The 21,926-nt window shown below is 33.6% G+C and overlaps 1 protein-coding gene and 1 long non-coding RNA gene across 2 annotated transcripts; both read right to left on the bottom strand.

Moving 5' to 3' along the window:
* Positions 1-918: 918 nt before the first annotated feature.
* LOC133820529 (uncharacterized) lies at positions 919-6,752 on the bottom strand. The gene is made up of 4 exons (XR_009886986.1): positions 6,521-6,752; positions 4,611-4,658; positions 1,043-1,137; positions 919-957 (listed from the first exon to the last, which is right to left on the bottom strand). It is a non-coding gene; the product is annotated as an uncharacterized LOC133820529 (long non-coding RNA).
* Positions 6,753-10,191: 3,439 nt separating this feature from the next.
* Positions 10,192-13,646, bottom strand: LOC133790258 (stachyose synthase). Its single transcript, XM_062227850.1, has 4 exons — positions 11,825-13,646; positions 11,560-11,737; positions 11,084-11,451; positions 10,192-10,984 (listed from the first exon to the last, which is right to left on the bottom strand). Exons 1-4 carry the CDS (start codon positions 13,304-13,306, stop codon positions 10,418-10,420), a joined length of 2,595 nt encoding a protein of 864 aa, XP_062083834.1. The 5' UTR covers positions 13,307-13,646; the 3' UTR covers positions 10,192-10,417.
* Between the last annotated feature and the right edge of the window lie 8,280 nt (positions 13,647-21,926).

The raw sequence follows: 21,926 nt of genomic DNA, 5'->3' as shown, positions 1-21,926 counted from the left end.
TATACAATGAGCATTATAGGCCAACAACTATATGTAGAACTCATATTTTTGTAAGGATTGATCCCATCAGCAGCAAGTCCTAATCGAAGGTTGTTAGGTTCAAGTTGAAAATCTGGCCATCTCTCATAAACTGCATCCCAAGCCTCTGAATCTACTGGGTGCTGCATTTTCCCGTCTGTTCTTTTATTGGTTGAATGCCATTTTAAGCTTAAAGCCGTCTCTTCTTTTCTAAACATCCTTTGAAACCTTGGTATAATAGGAAAATATCTCAATGCCTTTGCAGGCTGCCCTTGTAGAATCTCTTTTATCTGTTCGTTTTTCTTCCATCTTGGATATTGACAAGTGGGACATTCTTGGGCATCAGAATTCTCTTTAGTATACAAACAACAATCGTTGACACAAGCATGGATATGCTTATAGCTCAGATCAAACATCTTTAGAAACTTTTTAACTGCATACATTGATGTCAGTAGGAGATTATCTTTCAGCAACATATCTTCGATCATCTCCAACATCTCACTAAAGCCAACATCTGAGATTCCATGCTTTTTTTTTAGATTATACAGCCCAACGACAGACGAAATTTTTGTATACTTTGAACAACCTTCATACAATGGAGATTCAGCATCCGCTAATAAACTCTGAAAATCAGCATCACTGTTATCGTCACCAAAATCATTGGCGTTACTTGAAAATACTCCCGCTGCCCGAAATAAATCATATTCATAACTTGTGTTTGTTGTGCTGCGTTGGACTGGATCTTCCCCATGACGAAACCATGTTTTGTAAGATTGGTCCATGCCCCACAAAACTAAGTGTTCGACAACTTTGTGTGAAAGTTGATGACTTAGATTGTGACATTTGTTGCATGGACAAAGAATCTTGGCTGGAAATCCAAGATTCGCCATGGCTGTCTCAACAAACTCTCTAGCTTTTTGCTCATATTCCACCGTTACTCTACAATTTTAGAGCATACGTCAATAATCAAGCACTAACACTTAAACTTATATCCAAAATAAACTATATGATTTTGGTTACTAACCTGTTAAGATGGATCCAACTTTTATCCATCTCCAATGAATTTGTATTTGATGTTGTTCTCTTACTAAAATCTTGTTTTTTGTCTGGGTTTAACAACTGTTAGACAAGACAATCACATTATTTGCGGTTGTAATATCAGGGTCATGACAAGGTCATTCACACACATGCTTTTAAAAGAAAACATGCATTGGTTGAATTTCAGTATATTTGGGTTATTGAAGTTTAAAGCTTTATTGAATTTCATTCAGGGGCAGAGTTGCTTGTTCAGAGTTAAATGATCACTTTTGCTGAAGATTCTAGAGTGGAGTTAATTACTTAATTCCAATTTACAAATTTGTTATAGTTCCCTGTAGAGTGTTTGGGATTTCTTTATGGTCTCGTACCTTTTCTAACTGTTAATGGATATAAATTTATAATTGATTCCAGATTTGTGGTTTATAGATCATTATTAGTTCTCAGTTTGATTATATAACCGTGTATGGTGAGTTGTGTTTAGAATAAGTGGTAAACATTTCTAGAAGAACAGGGTTATTTTAGATTTAGAGAGAAAATTAAGACAGAAAATAAAATAGAACTTTAGAGAGAAATAGAATAATAACAGAGAAGGTGAACATTTAAAGAGAATCAAGAGAGGAAGAATTCAGCAATTCATTCATTTCTTACTAGTGTCAAAAACAGTGTCAAGAAGACTGTGGATACTATTTTAACAAAGCCCAGCAGGTCTAGTCGTTTTGACTTTTCTCAGGTAAGCTTTGCTAATTACTAATTTTTTTTAACAGAAATGTGATGAGAAATATTTTTATCACTAATGTTTACTTAGCTCTCCAAAGTTTCTGTTAGGAGGTTGGAGGATATTGGAACCAAAATGATTAACTTATAATTTATTTCTTTTGGGGTACAGATAAAAACACTGAATTTTTTTCCATTAATTTGATGGTTTCAAATGAATATTTGTTATCTAATTCTTATCTAGGGTGCATGTGAAGTGGACAACTTCAAATTTTATGCACTTGACTAGGTTTGCTTTACTACTGGAAAAAGAAATAGATCTTTGATGTGTGTATGATTACACAGGAAAAAAACTATTGTTTGGTACTTTCCTAAGCATTTTTAGACTAGGCTTCATTTCATTCTACTCTAGCTTGTATCCAAATTATTATATTCATATTCAACAGATGTGTTCAATTTTTCTGCAGACTGATTTTAATTTTAGCGACAAGTATGATAGGCTCAAATTGATATCAAACAATAGGAGAATTTTAAAAGAGCTGTGAGTTATGAATTTTCAAAATTTGATAAAAATTTATGAGAATTTACCATAGTTTCTGGATAGCCAACTTTGAGTATCCGTTTTACCAAGTAAAAATGCCTAAAATGATTTTATTTTTGGTGTGAGTGTTTTTTACACAGCCTATTATGGTCCTAAAAATTTTTGGACCAGAATAATAAACCAAATAGATTTTATAAAGTCTCAAAATTTGTTAAAAAGATTGACCTATTCCTAGTCAGCCTTAAAGTAAGATTTTTGAAAATAAATGTCACTAAGTAAAAATAATTATTTTTGTGTAAAATTTTACAAGAAACTGATTGATATAGCCAAGGTTAATTCTGTGAAGTTTGAGAATTTTTGGAGATGTAGTTTTCCAATTATAATTTTCAAACTAATCCAGTTATAACTTAGGACTTATAAAGTTTATACTTAGAGAAACATATGAGGACTTTTCTAAGTATTTAACTAAGAAAGCTACAAATTTATATTGGTAATGGTAAAATTTACTTTAGCACACCAAATGATTATTAAGATTAATTAGATATTAAAGGGGTAATATTTTAGTAACTCGCTGTTTTATTTAAGAGAAAATTTAAAAAAGGTCCAATACTATGGAAAACTTGATTGATTCCCATAGTATTGCTACAGACTATGGAAAACTTGATTGATTCTAATTTGCTATCTTGAGAACTAAAGAAAGCATAAAGAGATGATAAATTGTGTAGCTGGGTTTATAGCTATATGATCTAAAATAGCATGATTATGTAGTTTTAATATAATAACTGTAATCATACAGATTTATATATGATCTAATGCTTTAATATAGTTGTATGTAGTTGTCTAGTGGATTAATTAGAGAAAATATTATCAAAGAAAGTTAAGTATAGTTATTTTCTTCTAATTGTTTCTGTATATTTTCATGAAGAATGGTTGCCATTGGTATATTTGTTAGCTTCAGTTATTAACTTAAGATGATTGATTTGTTTCTAACGTTTTTTTTATGGATCTTATGGACCCTTTAATGATCTTTTAAGCATGTAAAAGGTTTCAGTTTGAGTAACAATATAGAGTTTTTGTAGGCTAAATTGCTGGTTGAATCAAATTATTTGTGAAGAAATGTCTATGGTATTGTATTCCACTTGTCTAATCAAGCTTCAGACCTTAACTGTTGCATGCCATTCCAAACAAAAAAACAAGGCAATCTAGTGTGTTTGACATATATTCTTGCTCTGTCAATTGGTGATGACACTATTTAAATATTCCCTTTAAACTTGTTTGAGAATACATTGGCTGGTGTGTGTTTGATTGACTGTACTGCGGTTATTAGTTATTACAGCTTATATGATTGTTGATAATGAACAACATAATTATTTGCATATTTGTTATGGTTGGTAAGGAACTGTTGTTTTGGCAGGACCTCATATATTCTCTTTCTTTCTTTTTTTTTTGGGGGAAATAAACAGGAGTTGGTTGTTCTAAAATTTGTTTTCTTTGGAATATAATACAGTATATGCTTGTATTCTTATGCAGAGATCTTTCAGGCATGACAGAATCATGGAAGGTCTTAATGTTACTGAAGAAATGTTGAACCCTAACTCAGTGGCGAGGCAGATAAGCGACCAAATTTCGCTTGCAAAAGCTTTTGTTGTGATCCATAAACTCCGTATTCCTTATTGCTCAAATGGTTTTGATTGTTCTAGTGCTGAGATTTTTAATTGCATGTTATAGCAGTTACTTGATTTTCTAGTACCATGATTCTTAGTCCCACTAAAGATTTATTGGTCTAAATCTATTACTAATTTCTAGTACTTTAGTTTCATTAAGCTTTCAAGAGATTCTAGTGTTGTTTTTAATTTAATAATCAGATTCTAAAATGGTAGCCACTAACTAATTGGGTTTGGATCAAAGACAAGATTTTAGCTTGGGTTGTGGCAATTAAATCTAATCTATACATATGGAAATAATGAAAACAATATGACTAAATGAAAATTTTAATCTATACATATAATGAAAAATCTAATCTATACATATAAAAGCTTACCTAACCATCTATCAATACCAAGTCAAAAAATTCAAAAAAAACACAATAAGTTTTCTTCCTTATATCACCGCAGCACACAAACAAATTTTCCAGAACCTACTTCTCTAATACACACAAGTTTTCAACCTTCCGTTATCACCGCAGCACACAATTTTAATCTCAGAACCTACTTCTCTATGGATGAATATTTAAGATATTCAAACTCCTCTAACATTTTACAGATATTAATAATAAGAGTTAAAAGAACAAATTCCGTACCTCTTGCAAATTACCTTTGCAATGCTCCTTGCCAATTCGATCCCTAACCTAAAGAATGTAATCAATACTTAAAAGATTAATACAAAATTAAAATTTGTCAATAGATATTAAACAAGCATGTATGATAAACTAACAAACTAAACAACATGGCAAGCAAGCTCAAACAACCAAAAATAAAAGTTGGAATATGACCAATCAGAATAAGGCTTAACTGTTCAGTGGATGGGTTTAAACTTTACAAAAGTGATATTGCATTGAAATATTGGGCTTTCTATTTTTCTTACTATTTCCAGAATCTGAAGAGATTTTTCTTACTATTTTTCTTACTGTTTAAACTGTTCAGTGGATGCTTTCTATACGTGTTTAGTGTAAAGCAGACCCAAAGTTGGGTTCCCCTTAAAAAAAAGAAAAGAAAAAAAAAAGAAAGACCCAAACTAAACAACATTGCTGTTCCATTGCTTCATGTATGGTTGCTCTATCATGTTCTCTCATGCTGTTAAAGAAAGTGATTAAACTTGATATTTTCACACGAACAAAAAAACAGATGAAACTTATGAAAAGATTAAAATAAAATCATCAAATGGTATATTCTTTTTTGTATAATGGTTTTGAAAATATCATTTAGATTGACTGAGGATGATACAATCCAAGCAATTTCCTGTTCTGTAACTAGTAAAAATACTAAAACAGGTTTAATTACAAAAAAGGAAAAAAACACATTAAGCAAGCGGAATTAAAAATTCAATGATGATATAATTATTGATTTAATTCATACAATATTTTATTAACAAGCAGAAACATCGTAATAGATTCCATGAAAAGATTAAAAAAAATAAGTTAGGATTTCTTAATGTCTATGCTTTAGAAATCATGTGAACAAATGGCTTCTCTATGTATTGACATAAAATCAGAAAATATATTCATGCATATTATATTGGAATGTTTCTAGAGAATGTTAATTGCATTTTTTGAGTTGTATGTCCATTCCTCTTCAATTTTTCCTTAATGCTTTTATCTCTTTAATAAGAAATAGAATGTCATATCAATGATACTACAAGCAATTCTAACAAGAAAAAAGATGAAGAGATTGAAAAAAGAAATCTAGTATATACAAGTAGGAATAATATCATGATGCACATCATGTATGCTAGGTTTAGATAATTGCAAACTAGAAAGAGTAGTTTCATTAGAAACCTGAGGGGCATCTAAAATACCTATCAAATTCATCTACGCAGCAAAGTTCTCCATCTACTAAAACTAGGGCCCCAGCTTCCAACATCCATTCTCCTGCATATAGCACAAATATAGTAAAATTATTTAATCGAAATATTACCATTAATGTCGTACAATATTTAAATATGATATAATAGCTGATTGTTACAAGGAGAATTCCAGAAACATATAAAGAACAAAGATGTAGTACAGGTACAATTTGAAGCCAAGGAACTAAAACAACTTGTCACGAAAATACAAAAACATTCTATCAAAGATAGACCAAACCACTTTTATTTTAACATGCTTTCTAAAATATTAATTGTGAACACAGGGTACAAGCTTACAAGAACCCAAATTTAGCAAAAGATGAAGACAGAAAATCACTACTTTCATATCACAACCATCTGATCAGATTATTTAGCCCCATGGAAGCAAGAATTGGAGTTTTATGATGAAAGATTTGGTTATCATAACAAAGATGTTCTCAGTCATTGAGAGAGTTACTGACTTGAAGTGTGAGCAAAAAGGGAGATATAGAGAGAAAAGTAAGAGCAGAGACAATGAGATGGGGAACAGGACTAGGATGTCCAAGGTGGTGGCAAACCATGCAAAAAGTTAACGCAAACTAATCACAACTTCTGTCAGATTCCTTACTCCATGGATACAAGTTTAGGATGGAGAAATGAGAAACATACCTCCATCCTTGACTGCAGTGACAGTGAGTCCAGCACTAGTGCTTCCTAAGCCAATAGTGACAACAGATCTGTTACTTAACTTTGCAGCAAATTTCAAGAACTGAGATTTCCCGGTACCTGAGAAAAGCCTTAAAAAATTTTACTACATATATACATATACATGTAACTTTTTCCGTATAATGCTTTAATGATTACATACAGATTCAAAAAAAGAATCTGAACTCATTAGCAGTTGTTCACCAATGATAGTAATATAAATATATATATTTGGGTATATTGAAATAATGATAGTAAAACAGTATACTAAACTTAAAATCTGCTTTCTTTTTCAGAAAGACTGATCAGTGATCCTGTGAAGTACTGAACTTAAACAAATTATTGACCCAATAATAATAAGTAAAGAAACAGATATAAAACAAAACCCATTTTCTGAAACATTATTAATAATTAAAATTCAAAAGTAAGTTTAATTCCACACGCCTTACATAAATATGTATAGATCAGATTATATGTAGCTAACAGAAGCAGACAAACTGATAGTGAAAGCACAACGAATACGAAAGAAAGAAAAAAACAAAACTATATATGTTTTATCAAATGGATAAAGAGCACCCCAGTAACAAGCTAATAAAAATTGTTTCTTGTTGAAGCACTAGTATCAAGCTTCATGAAAACAAAATGTTAAAAAATAAAGTAAAGGTGCCTAATTTGTGTACCTGAGAATGAGTGAAACAGCTAGTGGGTTTGAGTTATTTCTCAGAATAGAAGAGGCTCCTCCATTGATAGAGCAAATGAGAACTTGGTACAAAGAGAGGGCTGACCTGCAAGAGCAAGCTATGGGACCTGCAAGACTGAAGAAATGCATATTATAAATGCAGATTAGAAACAAATGTCCGATAAAACAGAGCAACAATCTACACAAAACCCACACTGCAATAACAAAAACAAAACAAGCTACGGGAAGACATGCAAGAAGGCTCACCTGCAAGAGCAAGCTACGAACAGACCACGAACTGAAACCGAGAGACCAAGAGAGAGACCGAGTCTACGGGAAACCGAGAGAGATAGACCACGCACGGACCAGGAATGGAAAGACGAAGAACATTGAAGATTGAAGGGACTGAGAGGAAGGGGAAGACCGAAGAATGGTTGAGGAAATGGGTACACGGGTTGAAAAAAGTTAAGTAAAAAAAAGTTAAGTAAAAAAAGCTAAGTTATTTTGGCGGTACCTTATTTTAAGTTGCCGCCTGAAATTTTTTTCATTTACCATAACTCTTTTTAAAATCTATTATAATCATGTGTTATGCTAATGAGTTTTTGGTGTAGTGTTCATATCAGTCCTATCATATATAATCTCTATTATATACAGTACATTTACCAAGATGTCTATCGACATCAGTAATTTGAATCTAGACTATTTGCATCTCATATGCTTAATAAATCATACTAGTAACTATTCATTAAAGATTCATTACTTTAATATGTTACTGACTATTTTATTCATTGTATATGATGAATCTTAATTCTCATGTACAAATACAAGATCATGTCCTCATAAATGAATATAAAATTTTCTTGATATTCATATAAATTATTCAAATAAGAATTATGACATTCAAATATAATAAGATTATATTTTTATTTAAATCAATAAAATGTATTTACATGCTTTTATGGCATAAATCCTAACAATTTCTTGGTTACGGTGAAAGTAAAAAAGGATATTGTTGTTTTGATCCAACTTCTCAAAACTTATATGTATCTCGTCATGTTGTTTTTCTTGAGCATATACATATCTTTTCTATTCCTAGCACTACTCATAACTTGACCAAAAATCAGATCTTATTCACATTGATCATTTCTCTGAGCATACAATTACCTATTCTCATCAAGTTCCTCAAATTGTAAAGTCTTAATTAGCTCGTCAATTTGAGATGAAAGATTTGGGTTCTCTACGATACTTTTTTGGGTATTAAAGTTGCTTTCTCTCCAAAAGGTTATCTTCTCCCTCTGTCAAAATACACTGCTGAAATTCTTGAGCAAGCTCGTCTTACTAATACTAAAATTGTTGACCGTCCTTGTGAGCTAAGTGTTCAGTATTCTCCTTCTAATGGTACATATTTGGAAGATCCCATCTTATATCGCACCATTGTTGGTAGTTTGGTCTACCTTACTATTACTCGTCCAAACATTGCATATGTTGTTCATTTGGTTAATCAATCTGTGTCTTCTCCTACTACTGTTCATTGGGCAGCCGTTCTTCGTATTTTGAGGCATCTTCGAGGTACCATCTTCCAAAAAAATTCATTTCCTACTTCCTTAGAGCTATGTGCATATTTTTATGCTGGTCATGGTTGTGATCCCATAGATCGTAAGTCAGTCGCTGGTTTCTGTATCTTTTTGAGAGATTCTCTTATTTCTTGAAAGAGTAAAAAAACAAACTGTGGTATCTCAATCTTCTACTAAAGCAAAATCTCATGCTATGTCATCAACAACCAAAGAGATTGTTTGGTTATGTTGGTTACTTGTAGATACGAGTGTTGTTCTTTCTCATCCCACTCCTATGTATTGTGACAACCAAAGTGCTATCCATATTGCTCACAACTCAGTCTTTCATGAGCGCACCAAACACATTAAGGTCGATTGTCATTTTACTCGTCACCACCTAAAGCATGGCACCATTGCTTTGTTTTTTGTTCCTTCCAATTTGCAGATTGCATACTTCTTTACCAATTCACATCCTATTTCACGATTTCGCTTTCTAATTGGCAAACTCTCAATGCTTCTTGCTGCAACATCGTGAGTTTGAGGGGGGTAAGGGTTATTTTAGTATTTTTCATGTTATAACTTTAGTATAAATAACATGTTTTTCTATTATTGTATCAACCCTAATTTTATAATAAAGAGTAGTCACCTATTCTTCTTTTCATCTTTTTGTCATCTTTGTTTTTTTTTTTGTTGTTGAATATTTCACACTTTTTTCTTAATATTCTCGTAAAAAAATAGAGAAATTATATTAATTTGGAATATTAGTCCGTTGATTCAGTTACATCCATGAGACGAACAGGATTGAACCTTTGCTATAGAAATGCTTAGGTCATCATTTCAAAAAAGATGGACGACAAACAAGAATAACTGCCCACATTTTTCTCTTTGCTATTTTTAATTGATTATTTGACTTTCCAATTCTAACTTCATTAATTTGTTGTCTTGAGTGTGGACGTCTAAACTAATTTTAAGAAGTTATATAATAATAATAATAGTTTTGTTGTATTGTGTTGTGTTGTCTAACGTAACCATGCATGCGTGTAAAATCTAGATTGAGTTCGAAGTTTCTAGCCTAGGTATGTTTGTGGGAAGTCATTTTCAGTCACTTATTATATTTTATAAAACTTGCGTGTTTTGCCTTTTGTAAATTTATTATATATGTATGAACGATCAACTACACAAACAATAAGAGAACTGATGTATTCATAAAACCAACTTTTATTAATTACCTTTAATTCTAACTTTGTCATTGTCAGAATACTTATATGTAAATAAGTCATTTCCAAATGATCTATTTTCCATATAATAACTAATTATTCAGGTTAACTGCCAAGTTTACATAATTGGCAAAGATCAAAGTACTTCAAAATGTATGATTATGAATATTAAATATAGTTCGATCATAGAGTAAATTAATTTAATTAGTATGAAGATCTTACAATTGCCACTGGTATACATAAACCTCTTTCCAATAGAATCGGCTCTGAGATTTTAGAAGCCTAATACAAAAGTATCTTATTACATATAAAATAGTAATTTTCTAAATTTTGAAGCTTTTTTTAAGAATTAATAATATATTTTTAATTGGGAATTTAGACAGATCTAACTCGCCAATATTTTCGAACTTGATTAGAAGATGAAAACCACATCAGAAACTCCACCATTCTCTTCAATCCAAGCAATACTCAAAGCCAGTTTCCCATCAGTACTAGACCACTCAAAACCCGCTTTAGCACCATTCAACACACACTTCTTTGGGGCCTCACTTGAGTAGGCCAAGAAATTTCCTCGACCTTTGACTTTGATATGGGCACCAGAGGATTTGTAGTCCAACTCTTGGATAGTCCCTCCACTATTGAACATGTTTGTGAGTCCAACTGGGGCAAACTTGATACTGCCACCCAGTTTTTGAACTGGCACAAAGCTGAAAATCTCAAAGGTAGATGGTTGAATAGTGAACTGAATTGCATCAGATTTTGGAGTCATTAGACTAATTTCACCAGCCTCATTGAGATAGACCACATATTCTTCAGCTTCTCCCATCTGGGCAGCCTCTAATTTTTGATCCCATTCAATCTCACTCACATGGATTGAACCAGACATTGGCTTGTAACACTCAGAATAGCCTTTAATTCTTTGCTCCTTTGGGTCCCAACCAGCTCCTTGGCAGTTAAAAGCTCCAATCACACCACCATACTAATCAATCAAGCAATGAGATTAATTTTAGTGATTTTGACAATTTAAATAATAATCAAAACAAAACCCAGATGAGAAAAAGTGATAATTAGTGACTACCTTGTTGAAGTTCCATATCTTGAGAATGGTCTTATTGTCAAGTAAGGGGTTTTTGAAAAGACAGTCTCTGGATGGGAGAGCAAAATGGTGGCACTTAGGAATGGTACCATCAGGGTAAACAAGCTTGTTTAAGAGCTCAAAATTGTGGCCTCCAACTGAGTCACTAACATAAACAGGTCCTCCACAGATGGCCCTTGATCCAGCATGAAATTTGGCACATAAATGGTCAGATTGGAACATGTCCCAATCAGGCTGAATGATTTGACCCATCCACATGCTGTTATAGGCACAGTGAATCATATGTACTCCTTGTAACCAATAAACTCCCATTGGGTCTCCATTTGGATCCTGAAACCAAAAATCATCTCCTACAAAAATAAAATAAAATAAATAATAAAGTTATACATATAAAATTACATGCAAGTGTACTCTCTGATAACAATGCTCATACCAAAAGCACAGAACACTTTTCTTACCTACTCTTCCCATAGAAATTTGCTTTGTCCCAAGGAAGAAGAAGTCATTGCATTGTTGCATGCTAGATACAAGTCCTGTCCCATTAAAGTTCTTCTCAAGAGAATTGGTCAGTCCCGTGTAATAAGCCTTTGCAAGCTCTACTCTGCCTCCATAGTCCTCAGAAACATATTCAAGAGTCTGCAAATCCATGTAATATTCAACTAAGTATGCAGATAATATATAATAAAAACATAACATATATTTAAGTGTATATATTTTACTTACGTGAATTACATCAACTTTGACTCCTGTGATACCAACTCCAGCGAGGTAAGAGTGCATAGAATCATAGAAATCATCAGCCTGGTTAGGATTAACAAGTCCAATCCCACCCTCAACGATTTTAACCACAGCAAGATCAGTCATAGTCCCATCAAGGCCAGGAGAGAGTTTGCATGAAACTAGCTTTGAATCAAGATTAGTTGATGAGCCAGGCCTGACACCACCCCAAGCACCACAAAGAGCATGCCAAACATAAATATCATCTAAACCTTTAAACTGGGTCCTCAAATCTCTAGTGAATGCCCTCATTCCATAGTTTCCATCCTTTCGTAAACACCTTCCTCCACAACCTTCTTCACTTTCTTCTTCTCCAAAAAGCTCATCCAACTCTTGTTTTAGCTTCTGAATCTTAGCTTCAGACTCAGAAACATCAGCTGCTCTTGCTTGAAGACTAGCCTTATCAAGCTCCTTCTCAGCGTGTTCTATCTCAATAGCCTTGGAGATAAGTAGTTTAGGCTTCTTAGGATCAAATTTTGGAGTCTCCGAACCTAAGAAAGTTCCTCCTTTGTAGTTTCTGAACTTCTTACACTCATCAAAACGGTAAAGCCTTGCTGTCATTTGAGTCCCACCAAGGACTAGATTCTTGGCATCTTCATTAGGGTCCTCACCATCTTTGTTAATGCTTTGCCAACCATCATCGATGATGAGAAACCTCGGCGAAACACCACCTAAAGTGAACTCATTCAAGCCATGAAAGATGCCAACTGGCTCAACAGTCAAATAAAAGGCATCCCAAGTGCACCAACCAAACTTGTCAACTATGTTAGGGACTTTCTTCTCTTCCAAGAGCCTGAAAGTGTTGAGATGAACTCTTAGAGCACTATAAGCCTCTTTCATCAAGTTATAGGGGTTATCAGAGACATGAACATAAGCTATGGCTTCAAAACTGGACACTTTCGCTTGTGAAGAGCCGCTCTCTGCACTGATCATGAGTTCTCCATCAGAACCAGGATGAAGAGCAGACCTGAAGCTCCCCTCAATGATGGGAACGATTATCACGTAAGACTTAATCTCAGGAACATCTAAGAGCACCCATTGTGTCTCCATTTGCAAGTCCGAACCAGAACTCCCTACCCACATGGTTGACCACCACGTTTTGAACCTGAAGATACTCAAGAAATCTCTGCCATTGAATTTTCCCAAACAGTTGTTCAGCCTATCAGACGGTTCCTCGTGAATGAAGCCAAGGAAACCACCTTTATGAGAAAGCGACAGTACACGTTGGAGCAAAGGAAGTGAAGCATCCGAGGATTGAGAAGAGTTTGAATTACAAAATTGTTTGAAAGTGACATTTTTGGGAACTTGAGAGAGCAAAGGGACACCTTTAACACTAAACTTTTCATGAGATAAATCAAAGTATTTCTCCAGAGTCCTTGATTCAAGCACATGGTGGACTGGATTAGCAGGGTCATTAAGGGGTGCCATGACAGAGTAAAACAGAGGATTGGAGGTACAAAAGATCTTAAAGAATGATTAAAAGAAAACCCAGTTGAGAATGGAAGTCAAATATACATACACAAGAATTTCACTTGGACGAACATAGAAGATTTGAAGAGAGAGAGAGAGAAAAGGAAGTGTTATGTTTGTACGACTGAAACGAGAAAGAATAGTAGAACTTGTTTGGTTGAATGGAAAAGAATGGGAAGGGAATGTACATATTTATAGAGTGGAAAAGATGGAATAATTAAATAAACATATAATGAGAGAGAATCAAGGAAGTTATCCAAATAAAAATAAAAAGTTGGACGGTTGTCAAGGTAATTAAGCAAACTTCTTTGTTTTTTTTTTTTTTTTGCTTTATATCTTCTTTTGCTCCTACATTGAAAAACATTATTATATGAAGACAAACAAACCGACTAAAAGACACTAGTAGAAGACTAGAAGTCATTGTAACGTCCCAGAAAGAACTTCAGAAGATAAGAGGGGAAAGAGAATTACTAGTCAATATTTTAAAACTAGTCAAGGTACATTGGAAACTGAAATACGTGTATGATCTATGATGATGTATGAATGCATGCATACATTCAAATTTTTGGGTCGTTTTATACATAATGGGAAATTCTACGCATAATATTATAAAAAAATCCTATTATTATTAATCTTTTTATTTTGATGCTAAATATTTATCTCCTACTCAAAATATCTCGAATTCTAAAACATTCTCTTCTCTCTCTTTCTCTTTTTCATTATCACGAAATCCTCCCTAAAACCTACAGATTTATATGATTTTCTTATAGAAATCATTATTAGACATTTCTATTGTCTCTGTAAAATCATCAATATAAAAGCAATATCTATTTTAAGAGTTTTTAGAGGAGAAAAACCATCAGTAAGAATTATAATAGTAAATTCCATTATAAAAATTCTAAAATTATATTCATTGTAAATAAATAATTAGAAAACAGTACAGGAAAATGGAAAGTCCCTAGGTATGTTTATGATTTTTTACTTTAGGATAAAAAGCAAGTTATATTCAAGCAAAAAACAGTAAAGTTATAACATAAGATATTCTTAAAATAAAAAGTTTTAACACATTACAGAAAGATACTCATAAAATTATGGGGCCTTCGTATAATATTAGAAAAGTAAAACCCAATATCAATTAATCATTGTGAACATGTCCATTATATTTAAGTTTAAAAAGAAATGAACATGCAAAAGAAAAAGTCCCAAGGGACCGCGATTTTTTCTGGAGTTTGTCCCTCCAGCCAGTACATTTTCTCCTAATTTTATCGGATTTTGTGTTGACGATCTCAAAGCTCAACATTCTACTGCTCTCTAAAAGGGGACATTATGGATAAGATCATGGCACGAAAATTGACTGTACCCCAAATCTGTTCAACATAGACCCTACTCCCACTCAAAAGAATTTTCCGTCTAGATATTTTATTGAATAGTTACAGGTAACTCATCAAACCTCTTAGTAACAACAAGATCATTAATACATGAAAATTCTAGTCATGAACATGATGAACATTAAAACTTCCTCAATTAAGCAAGAAATATTCAAAACAGGGAAAAACTGTAAGATAACTTCCTCAATATAGTGTTTCTAATGTGTTGTTATGCACATGGTGACTAATTTCTGCTCAAACCAGTAAAGATAAACTGTAGAAAAAGCTTATTTAAGGGTTTTTGCTTATTCTAATGATAAAAGAATTATTTCTGTAAAAAAAATGTCAAAAAGAATCGAATTCCAAGAATAAACTACATTTATCAAGTGACTTGGTTCCATTTACAAGAAAATGATTTCTATTAAGGTTATTTGACAATGCTTAACTTGTACAAAACTAGAAGAGATTACAAGCACTATAACATCAAATCAGGCTCTATGTCTAACAATAGAGGCTCTTAAAATATCTATCAATAAAATACATTGATTTACCATTTTCACAAGTCCATTATACATAACTAAAACTATTAAATAGAAATATAAGTAAATAAACTTAATAAAATATAAAAACCAAATAACTAACTAGAGACACAACAACGATTGTTAATAGCCACAACGCAAATATTATTCCAATATATATATTTCAATTCACAATTAGGCAATAAAATATTAAATAGTATCTCCATCCAATAAAGTTCGACCACTAGGAAGCAATACAACAAGAAAAATAAGCCCATAAAGGGAGATGAAAGAATTTAAAATACAGTAGAGAAAAAAACACAGATAACTTTATGGAGATTTAAAGAGTGTCTCTATGCAATACAATTCCTCATAGTTGCCATTAATAGTGGAAAAAAAACAAAGCAATGTAGGATTCAATCACATTGTAATCAGAGTGATCAAAGAAGTACCTTACAAAAGGATTTAAGTATTCCATTAAACATGTATAGCATCAACAAGAAAAGCCACAAGTAAATCAATCAAATTCGAGGTCTCCAAAAACTCAACTACTTGATCATTTGGAAACAAAAGAAATACCTTATCACAATTCATAGTGGAAAGCATTAAAAAATTAATGGCGAAGAAACTAAATCATGGATCTCAACAATGTTTACACACTGGGTAATTGAACTAGGCCCCTTTTCTTTCTTTTTGATAAAACAAAAAATAATCCTCACTTGATTTATTCTATTATTATTTTGTAATATGTTTTGGTAAATGTCTAATATTGGGGTTTTCTTTCTTCTGGTGTTAGATTTGGTCTTGGTATCAAAATATTTAATTATGAATTAAATCCATGAATGATACTCAGGTGAAAAGACTTGCTGCTACTCTTTGCATAAAGTCACTCACCAAATGACAGCCTAACATCACCAAGGAAGTAGAAAAAAGCTGGTTTAATGACATACCATATATATGTATGCATATCAACCTAATATTCTATGAAATAGCGACTAAAATTTTCTCTCTATTACCGAGCAATAGCGAGGATTTTAAATGTCCTCTCTATAGTTCAACAATAGAAACAAAGTATTAGCGAGGAAGTTTAACGAAAATTTCGTTATCTCTATTCGATATAGCGAGGATTTAGAAAGCTTTAGCGACAAATTCGTCTCTAAAACCCAATTTTGTTATAGTGCCAACACAAAATGATATGTTGGTTTCTCTAAGAAGCTTAAGGACCCTAAAAAAGGAAGCAACTCAGGCAAAGTTGCTTGCAATACAACTGAAAAGGACCTCAAAGTCTATACAAAAAGATTATTACACCATTTAAAAGTGTGTGTTTTTACAATCTAATTAATGTACCAATCATCAAACAAACCAAGCAAACACAATTCAATTATAAAATAGTAATACTAAATAAGTTTATATAAAATCAAACACCATTTACCCTAGACTAGAAACTAACCATCTGCCAATATCAATTCAACTAATTCAAAAAACATGCATGTTTTCTTCCTTATCTCACCGCAACACACAAATTTCTCAGATCCTACTTCACTAAGACACACAAGTTCTCAACCTTCTGTTATCACCGCAGCACACAACAATAATCTCATAACCTACTTCACTATGGATGAATATTTAAGATATTCAAACTCATCTAACATTAGCATAATATTAAAACAAAGGTAAAAGGCATACCACTTGCAAAATGCAGACAAAAATAAGAGTCTCCCGTGAAAGATTGCTTGCACACAAAGTATCTTGCCTCTTCTCTTGGAGGCAGCCATCCAGAAAAGTTTTAACTATATTACAAATAGAATAAAAATACAGAGATAGAGCCATATATTAGCAATATAACATCACCAAACACAAATCTCATTATTTATGATCAAAACCCATACAATCAATATTATAAATTTTCACATGAATAAAAGCCTAATAAATCTAGATTCTAGAATATGCATAAATCAAATCTATAAAATCCAAATTTCATACACAAAGGCCAACAAAAGGACTAAAGAAAAGGTAATCTAAATCCATATTCTCAAATCACAAACATTAAGTATTAAGCACCATATTCTCACACTTACAACATCTCTAAATTTTCTCTTTGTATTCTCTCAATTAGAAATAATTCCAACACAAAAAATTATATATGTATTGACTATATTCAAAATGTTTTCTTGATATAAGTTGAGTAGAGACAAAGAACACACATGGAGAAATAATTTGAATCATTTTAAGCAAACAATCCACACATGTAAAAAAAAATGTTGAAAAGGCAAGGAGCACCAAAGCCATAATACAACAAATAGACCTGTATTAAAAAAAATTCAAATTTATATTAGTTATAACATACTGTGTGTCTTGTAGATACCTAAATCTATATAAGAATAATTTCTATTGTAATATAGAATATCGGTTTAGCTTCTTGACCATTCTAGTGATAGAGAAAAGTAGGTACAAATTCATTAAAAAGTGAAAAACACCTAAAACAAAACTATTTTCTATTAACAACACATTAGTTCATAAGAATATAGTGTCATGAGTTATCTAATTAGCTGTCATAAAATCATATTTAATTTCATTTATCTTATCTATGTATAATATTCACATTTTGACAAACATAGAATATAACCATCTTTCTTAACATTTCTTTATGTACATAGACAAAAAAAAAAGGATGGCAAGCACCTATTATTTATCTTTATATAATATGCACTATATATATACAGAAATTTGGTTATTCATCAATAATATGTAAATGGAAGTTTGACTTACCTGATTGTGAAATAGGGGATCAAAGAACCAGATCAGCAACAAGGGGAGAAACCAAGACTTATACCCACTGATAATACCCCAAAAAACAAAAATCAATACAAGTTTTACTAAACAAACTAAAACACTAAATATCAAAATCAAAGTTAAAAAAAAAAATCAAAATGCCTTACCTCTTGAGCTACTTCGAGAGAGGCTTCAGTGAGGTGAAATTTGAGAGAGGCGAGGGAAAGAGGAGAGTGTGAGAAAGAGAGGCCCTGTGAGTGTTTAAATTAGCTAGCATACAACCTCTCTAGTTTTAATTTTCTGTGTTATCTCAATTAGAAACAAATATATATAATCAATATTCAAAACACTTTCTTGATATTAATTTGAAATCTGAAAAAAGAAAAAAAAAACTATAGAAGAAACTAACAACTTCGTGAGTGATTGGGTTACCTGGGTCTTGGTTTAGTTGCTCCGTGCTCGTGTGTGCTCCAACAGCTCAACGGGAAAGAGTGAAGAGAGACTAAACGTGGCGTTGTTCAGTCGGAATTTAGAGTATCGGGGCTTGAGGAAGAGAGAGTCGATAGACTCTGTTAGAGAGAGAGTTTTACCTAGGCGTGGTCATGGCGTGATGGAGAGAGTCGATAGACTCGATGAGAGAGAGACTAAACGTGGTGTTGTTCAGTCGGACTTTAGAGTATCGGGGCTTGAGGAAGAGAGAGTCGATAGACTTTGTTAGAGAGAGAGCTTTAGCTAGGCGTGGTCATGGCGTGATGGAGAGAGTCGATAGACTCGGTGAGAGAGAGCGCGATGGAGAATGGAGAGGGAACAGATAAAATGAAGGCAAGAGAGAGAGGATGAGGCGTGAATAGGGTGATGGAGTTCAGATATTAGATGGGCTGAATCCGAATGAGAGAGAGAGAGAGGAAACCCCCAAATGATATTTTTCATTTTCATCTGGCGCTAAGTATTTTCACTTTCCGCCTCTTTGGGTAAAATTTCAGCTTGTTTTTTTTATTAGGATATATTTATAACACTTCTAAATATACGTAATATTTTAACGTAATATATAAGCAAAATTGTTGTAGTGAATAGTTGTTTTGTCACCTAAGTCGACCACGTGTACATTTTGATGTGTAATATATTTTTGAAACTGAATTTTGGGATCCCAACTGTAAAACTTTATGAGATTTCAATGAATAACCAAATGTTTTATATTTAATGTCTAGTAACGGATTTTATCTCAGTTTAGTCACACTTTTAACCTAAAACATCGATTAGGGAGTTAATGACATGTTTTAACTCACTTGGTAATGACTCTAAGGAAGTAGGGCGTTACACACAGCATCTGGTGTCACAATGATGGTAGGAGGCATGGTTGGATCATCAACATAGTCCAGAGGAATATCCAGTGACTCTGAGTCTGAATCTTCCTTGGAGCCCCTCAGTTTCTCCTTAATAAACGTCAGGATATGACTGACTGCGTCCAGGATCACTGACTGATTCTTCAGGAGGGTCTCTTGTCGACCCTCAACTCTGTCCAGCCACTCAATCAACTTGGCGAGCTCAGAGGCTTAGGCTGGGTTGGGGCTGGAGTTGGGGCTGGGGCTGGTGCTGGTGCTGGGGCTAAGGCTGGGGCTGGTGCTGGGGCTGAGGCTGTAGCTGGAGCAACATGAGGGGTTGGACCTGTAACCTCCTCTTCCTCCGGGGCAGCATCATCAAATATCTTGGCTGCCTGAGAAACTATTTCTGTGACTTTCTCAAAAGTCGCATCCTCCTTTTCATCAGCCTCCCCGGGATCCTGGCTAAGTCTGGGATAAAGAAGAAGATCTCCCTTTGTCAACGATCAATAATAGTCTTTTTCTACTGGTCGAGGCTTCAACATCAGAAGGACGATCAACTGCAAATAACATAAAATATTTGGTTAACTCAAATAATAAAAAAGATAAGCATATAGATAAAAAAAATAATTGTTTAATGTCAATCAAATATAACTTACATTCTTCTTCGATAACATCGGTGAGATGACAAACTTGGTGAAATCCTTGTTCCTCCGATGCGACCAACTAAGCATCCTTATGGGGACCATGTTTCCCGAGCTCACAACAAACTTCGTCGCAAGCTACTAGATAGCCTCATATGCCCAAACTGTAAGGTCGGGCATAACCATACATATTGTACTTGGACTCTTGCTGCACCTTGGCATCCTTCTTGTTGTCATAGTTGGTCTTTTGCTTCACTGAGTCTTTCTTACAAGACTGCAATAGCCTCCCATAAGAGTACTTCCCCCATGGATAGCTGAAGAAGTAGTCTACGTCCTCAACAATCTTCCGAATATCTTGCCATATATGCAACTTGCCCTCTATGGCATTCAGAATCCCCTCAACCAACAAACATAGACCAAGCTTGTACAGATCTTCCACAACATACCAAGCTCGATTATAGCTCGATAGAGCTCGATGACACTCATCCTATCGAGCACCTATCGAACTATTCATGCTACCCCTATCGAACCTATTGAGCAACTAGTATGTACCCAGAAAAAAAACACACAATATCGATGAACCCATTCCCTTCCACAGATCATAGAGCCCATATTCCAAATGAAAGACTTATTTTTTCGATTAAATAAGGAATGGGTATTTGAGATCTAACCTTTGATTTTAGTGGGAGAAAATCGTGTTGCCGTGGGCCGTCGAGTTCCAATTGTGTTCGTTTGTTGTGGGTCGCCTGAGATGCTCTCGACGGGGGTTGGGCTCGACAGAGGCTGGGGCTCGTCAGAGGTTGGGGATCGACGGGGTATGGGGCTCGACAGGGGTTGGGGTTCGAAGGGGTTGGGGCTTGACGGGGGTTGGGTTCGATGGGAAGTTGGGGTTTTTTGTGTGTGAGAGAGAGAGAGAAACCGAGTGTATATAGAGATGTAAAAAAAAAATTGGTAGAAAAATGGGAGGGGTATTTTTGGTAGACGAGGAATGTTTAGCATCCAAATGAAATAGTTAATAGTGGTGGTATTTTTTGCTATAATAGAAACTATTATGCATGAATAGTGAAATTTCCTTACAAAATTTGTTATTTTTAATAATTTATATATAAAATAATATTTTTAATTTTTTTGAGTGTCTTTGTACATGTAAAAAAATAGTATTTTTCAAAATAATTAAGCTACATTATGTGGGAGTCCTAAACACAGACCTGACTCGCCTGTCCTCAAGGTCGGGCCTACATCATATGATGGGATTTTACCACTTGGTTGAATTTTTAATATTAGTACAGTGTTATAGGTATATATTTTGAGATGCAACCTCAATTTTTGCACGGTCAAATTTGTTTAATTAATCTCAATTATACAATTAAATATTATATGGACCCATTTAAAAATATTTATGATTGAGAAAACGTACTTGTCATAATGTATAATTTAAGTGCACATTAAAAATGTATCTATCATTACTAATATATTTTAGGTTGTTTTTTCGGTTTACCTCTATATCACGGTTATTTTAGGTTCATCCTATCCTACTGACGAGTCTCTATCTCAAAATATGGCTAAAGAAACATCATCCACAAGCTCTGCAAGTTCTAGTACTCCTATAATATCACCCTTGTCACTTACTCCTTCCCCATCTTTCCGTAAATCCACAGCCAATAAACTTGATTTTCTTTACGAACTATCATATGTTCCTGAAGAAAACAAGATTGCCAACAACAACCTTCCCTTGATCAACCCGTACCAAATATTCCCAAAATCCATCACTCCTTTTACTCGTTCCATTAAAGCACTTATCAAACCATCCTATAAAGCCCCAAAAGAATATATCCAAGCCTCTAAATTCAGTGAGTGCCAATTAAGACCTACTCCTGAGGTCCAATTTGTCACTTTGCAAATCCCTCCTGAGTTTATTCCCGAGTGGATTGCGCAAGGATTCACCCACATACACTTTG

The sequence above is a fragment of the Humulus lupulus genome, chromosome 1 (assembly GCF_963169125.1).
Source record: "Humulus lupulus chromosome 1, drHumLupu1.1, whole genome shotgun sequence".
Taxonomy (NCBI): Eukaryota; Viridiplantae; Streptophyta; class Magnoliopsida; order Rosales; family Cannabaceae; genus Humulus; species Humulus lupulus.
Note: the sequence above shows the minus strand (reverse complement) of the source record. Positions and strands in the feature narration are given on the sequence as shown.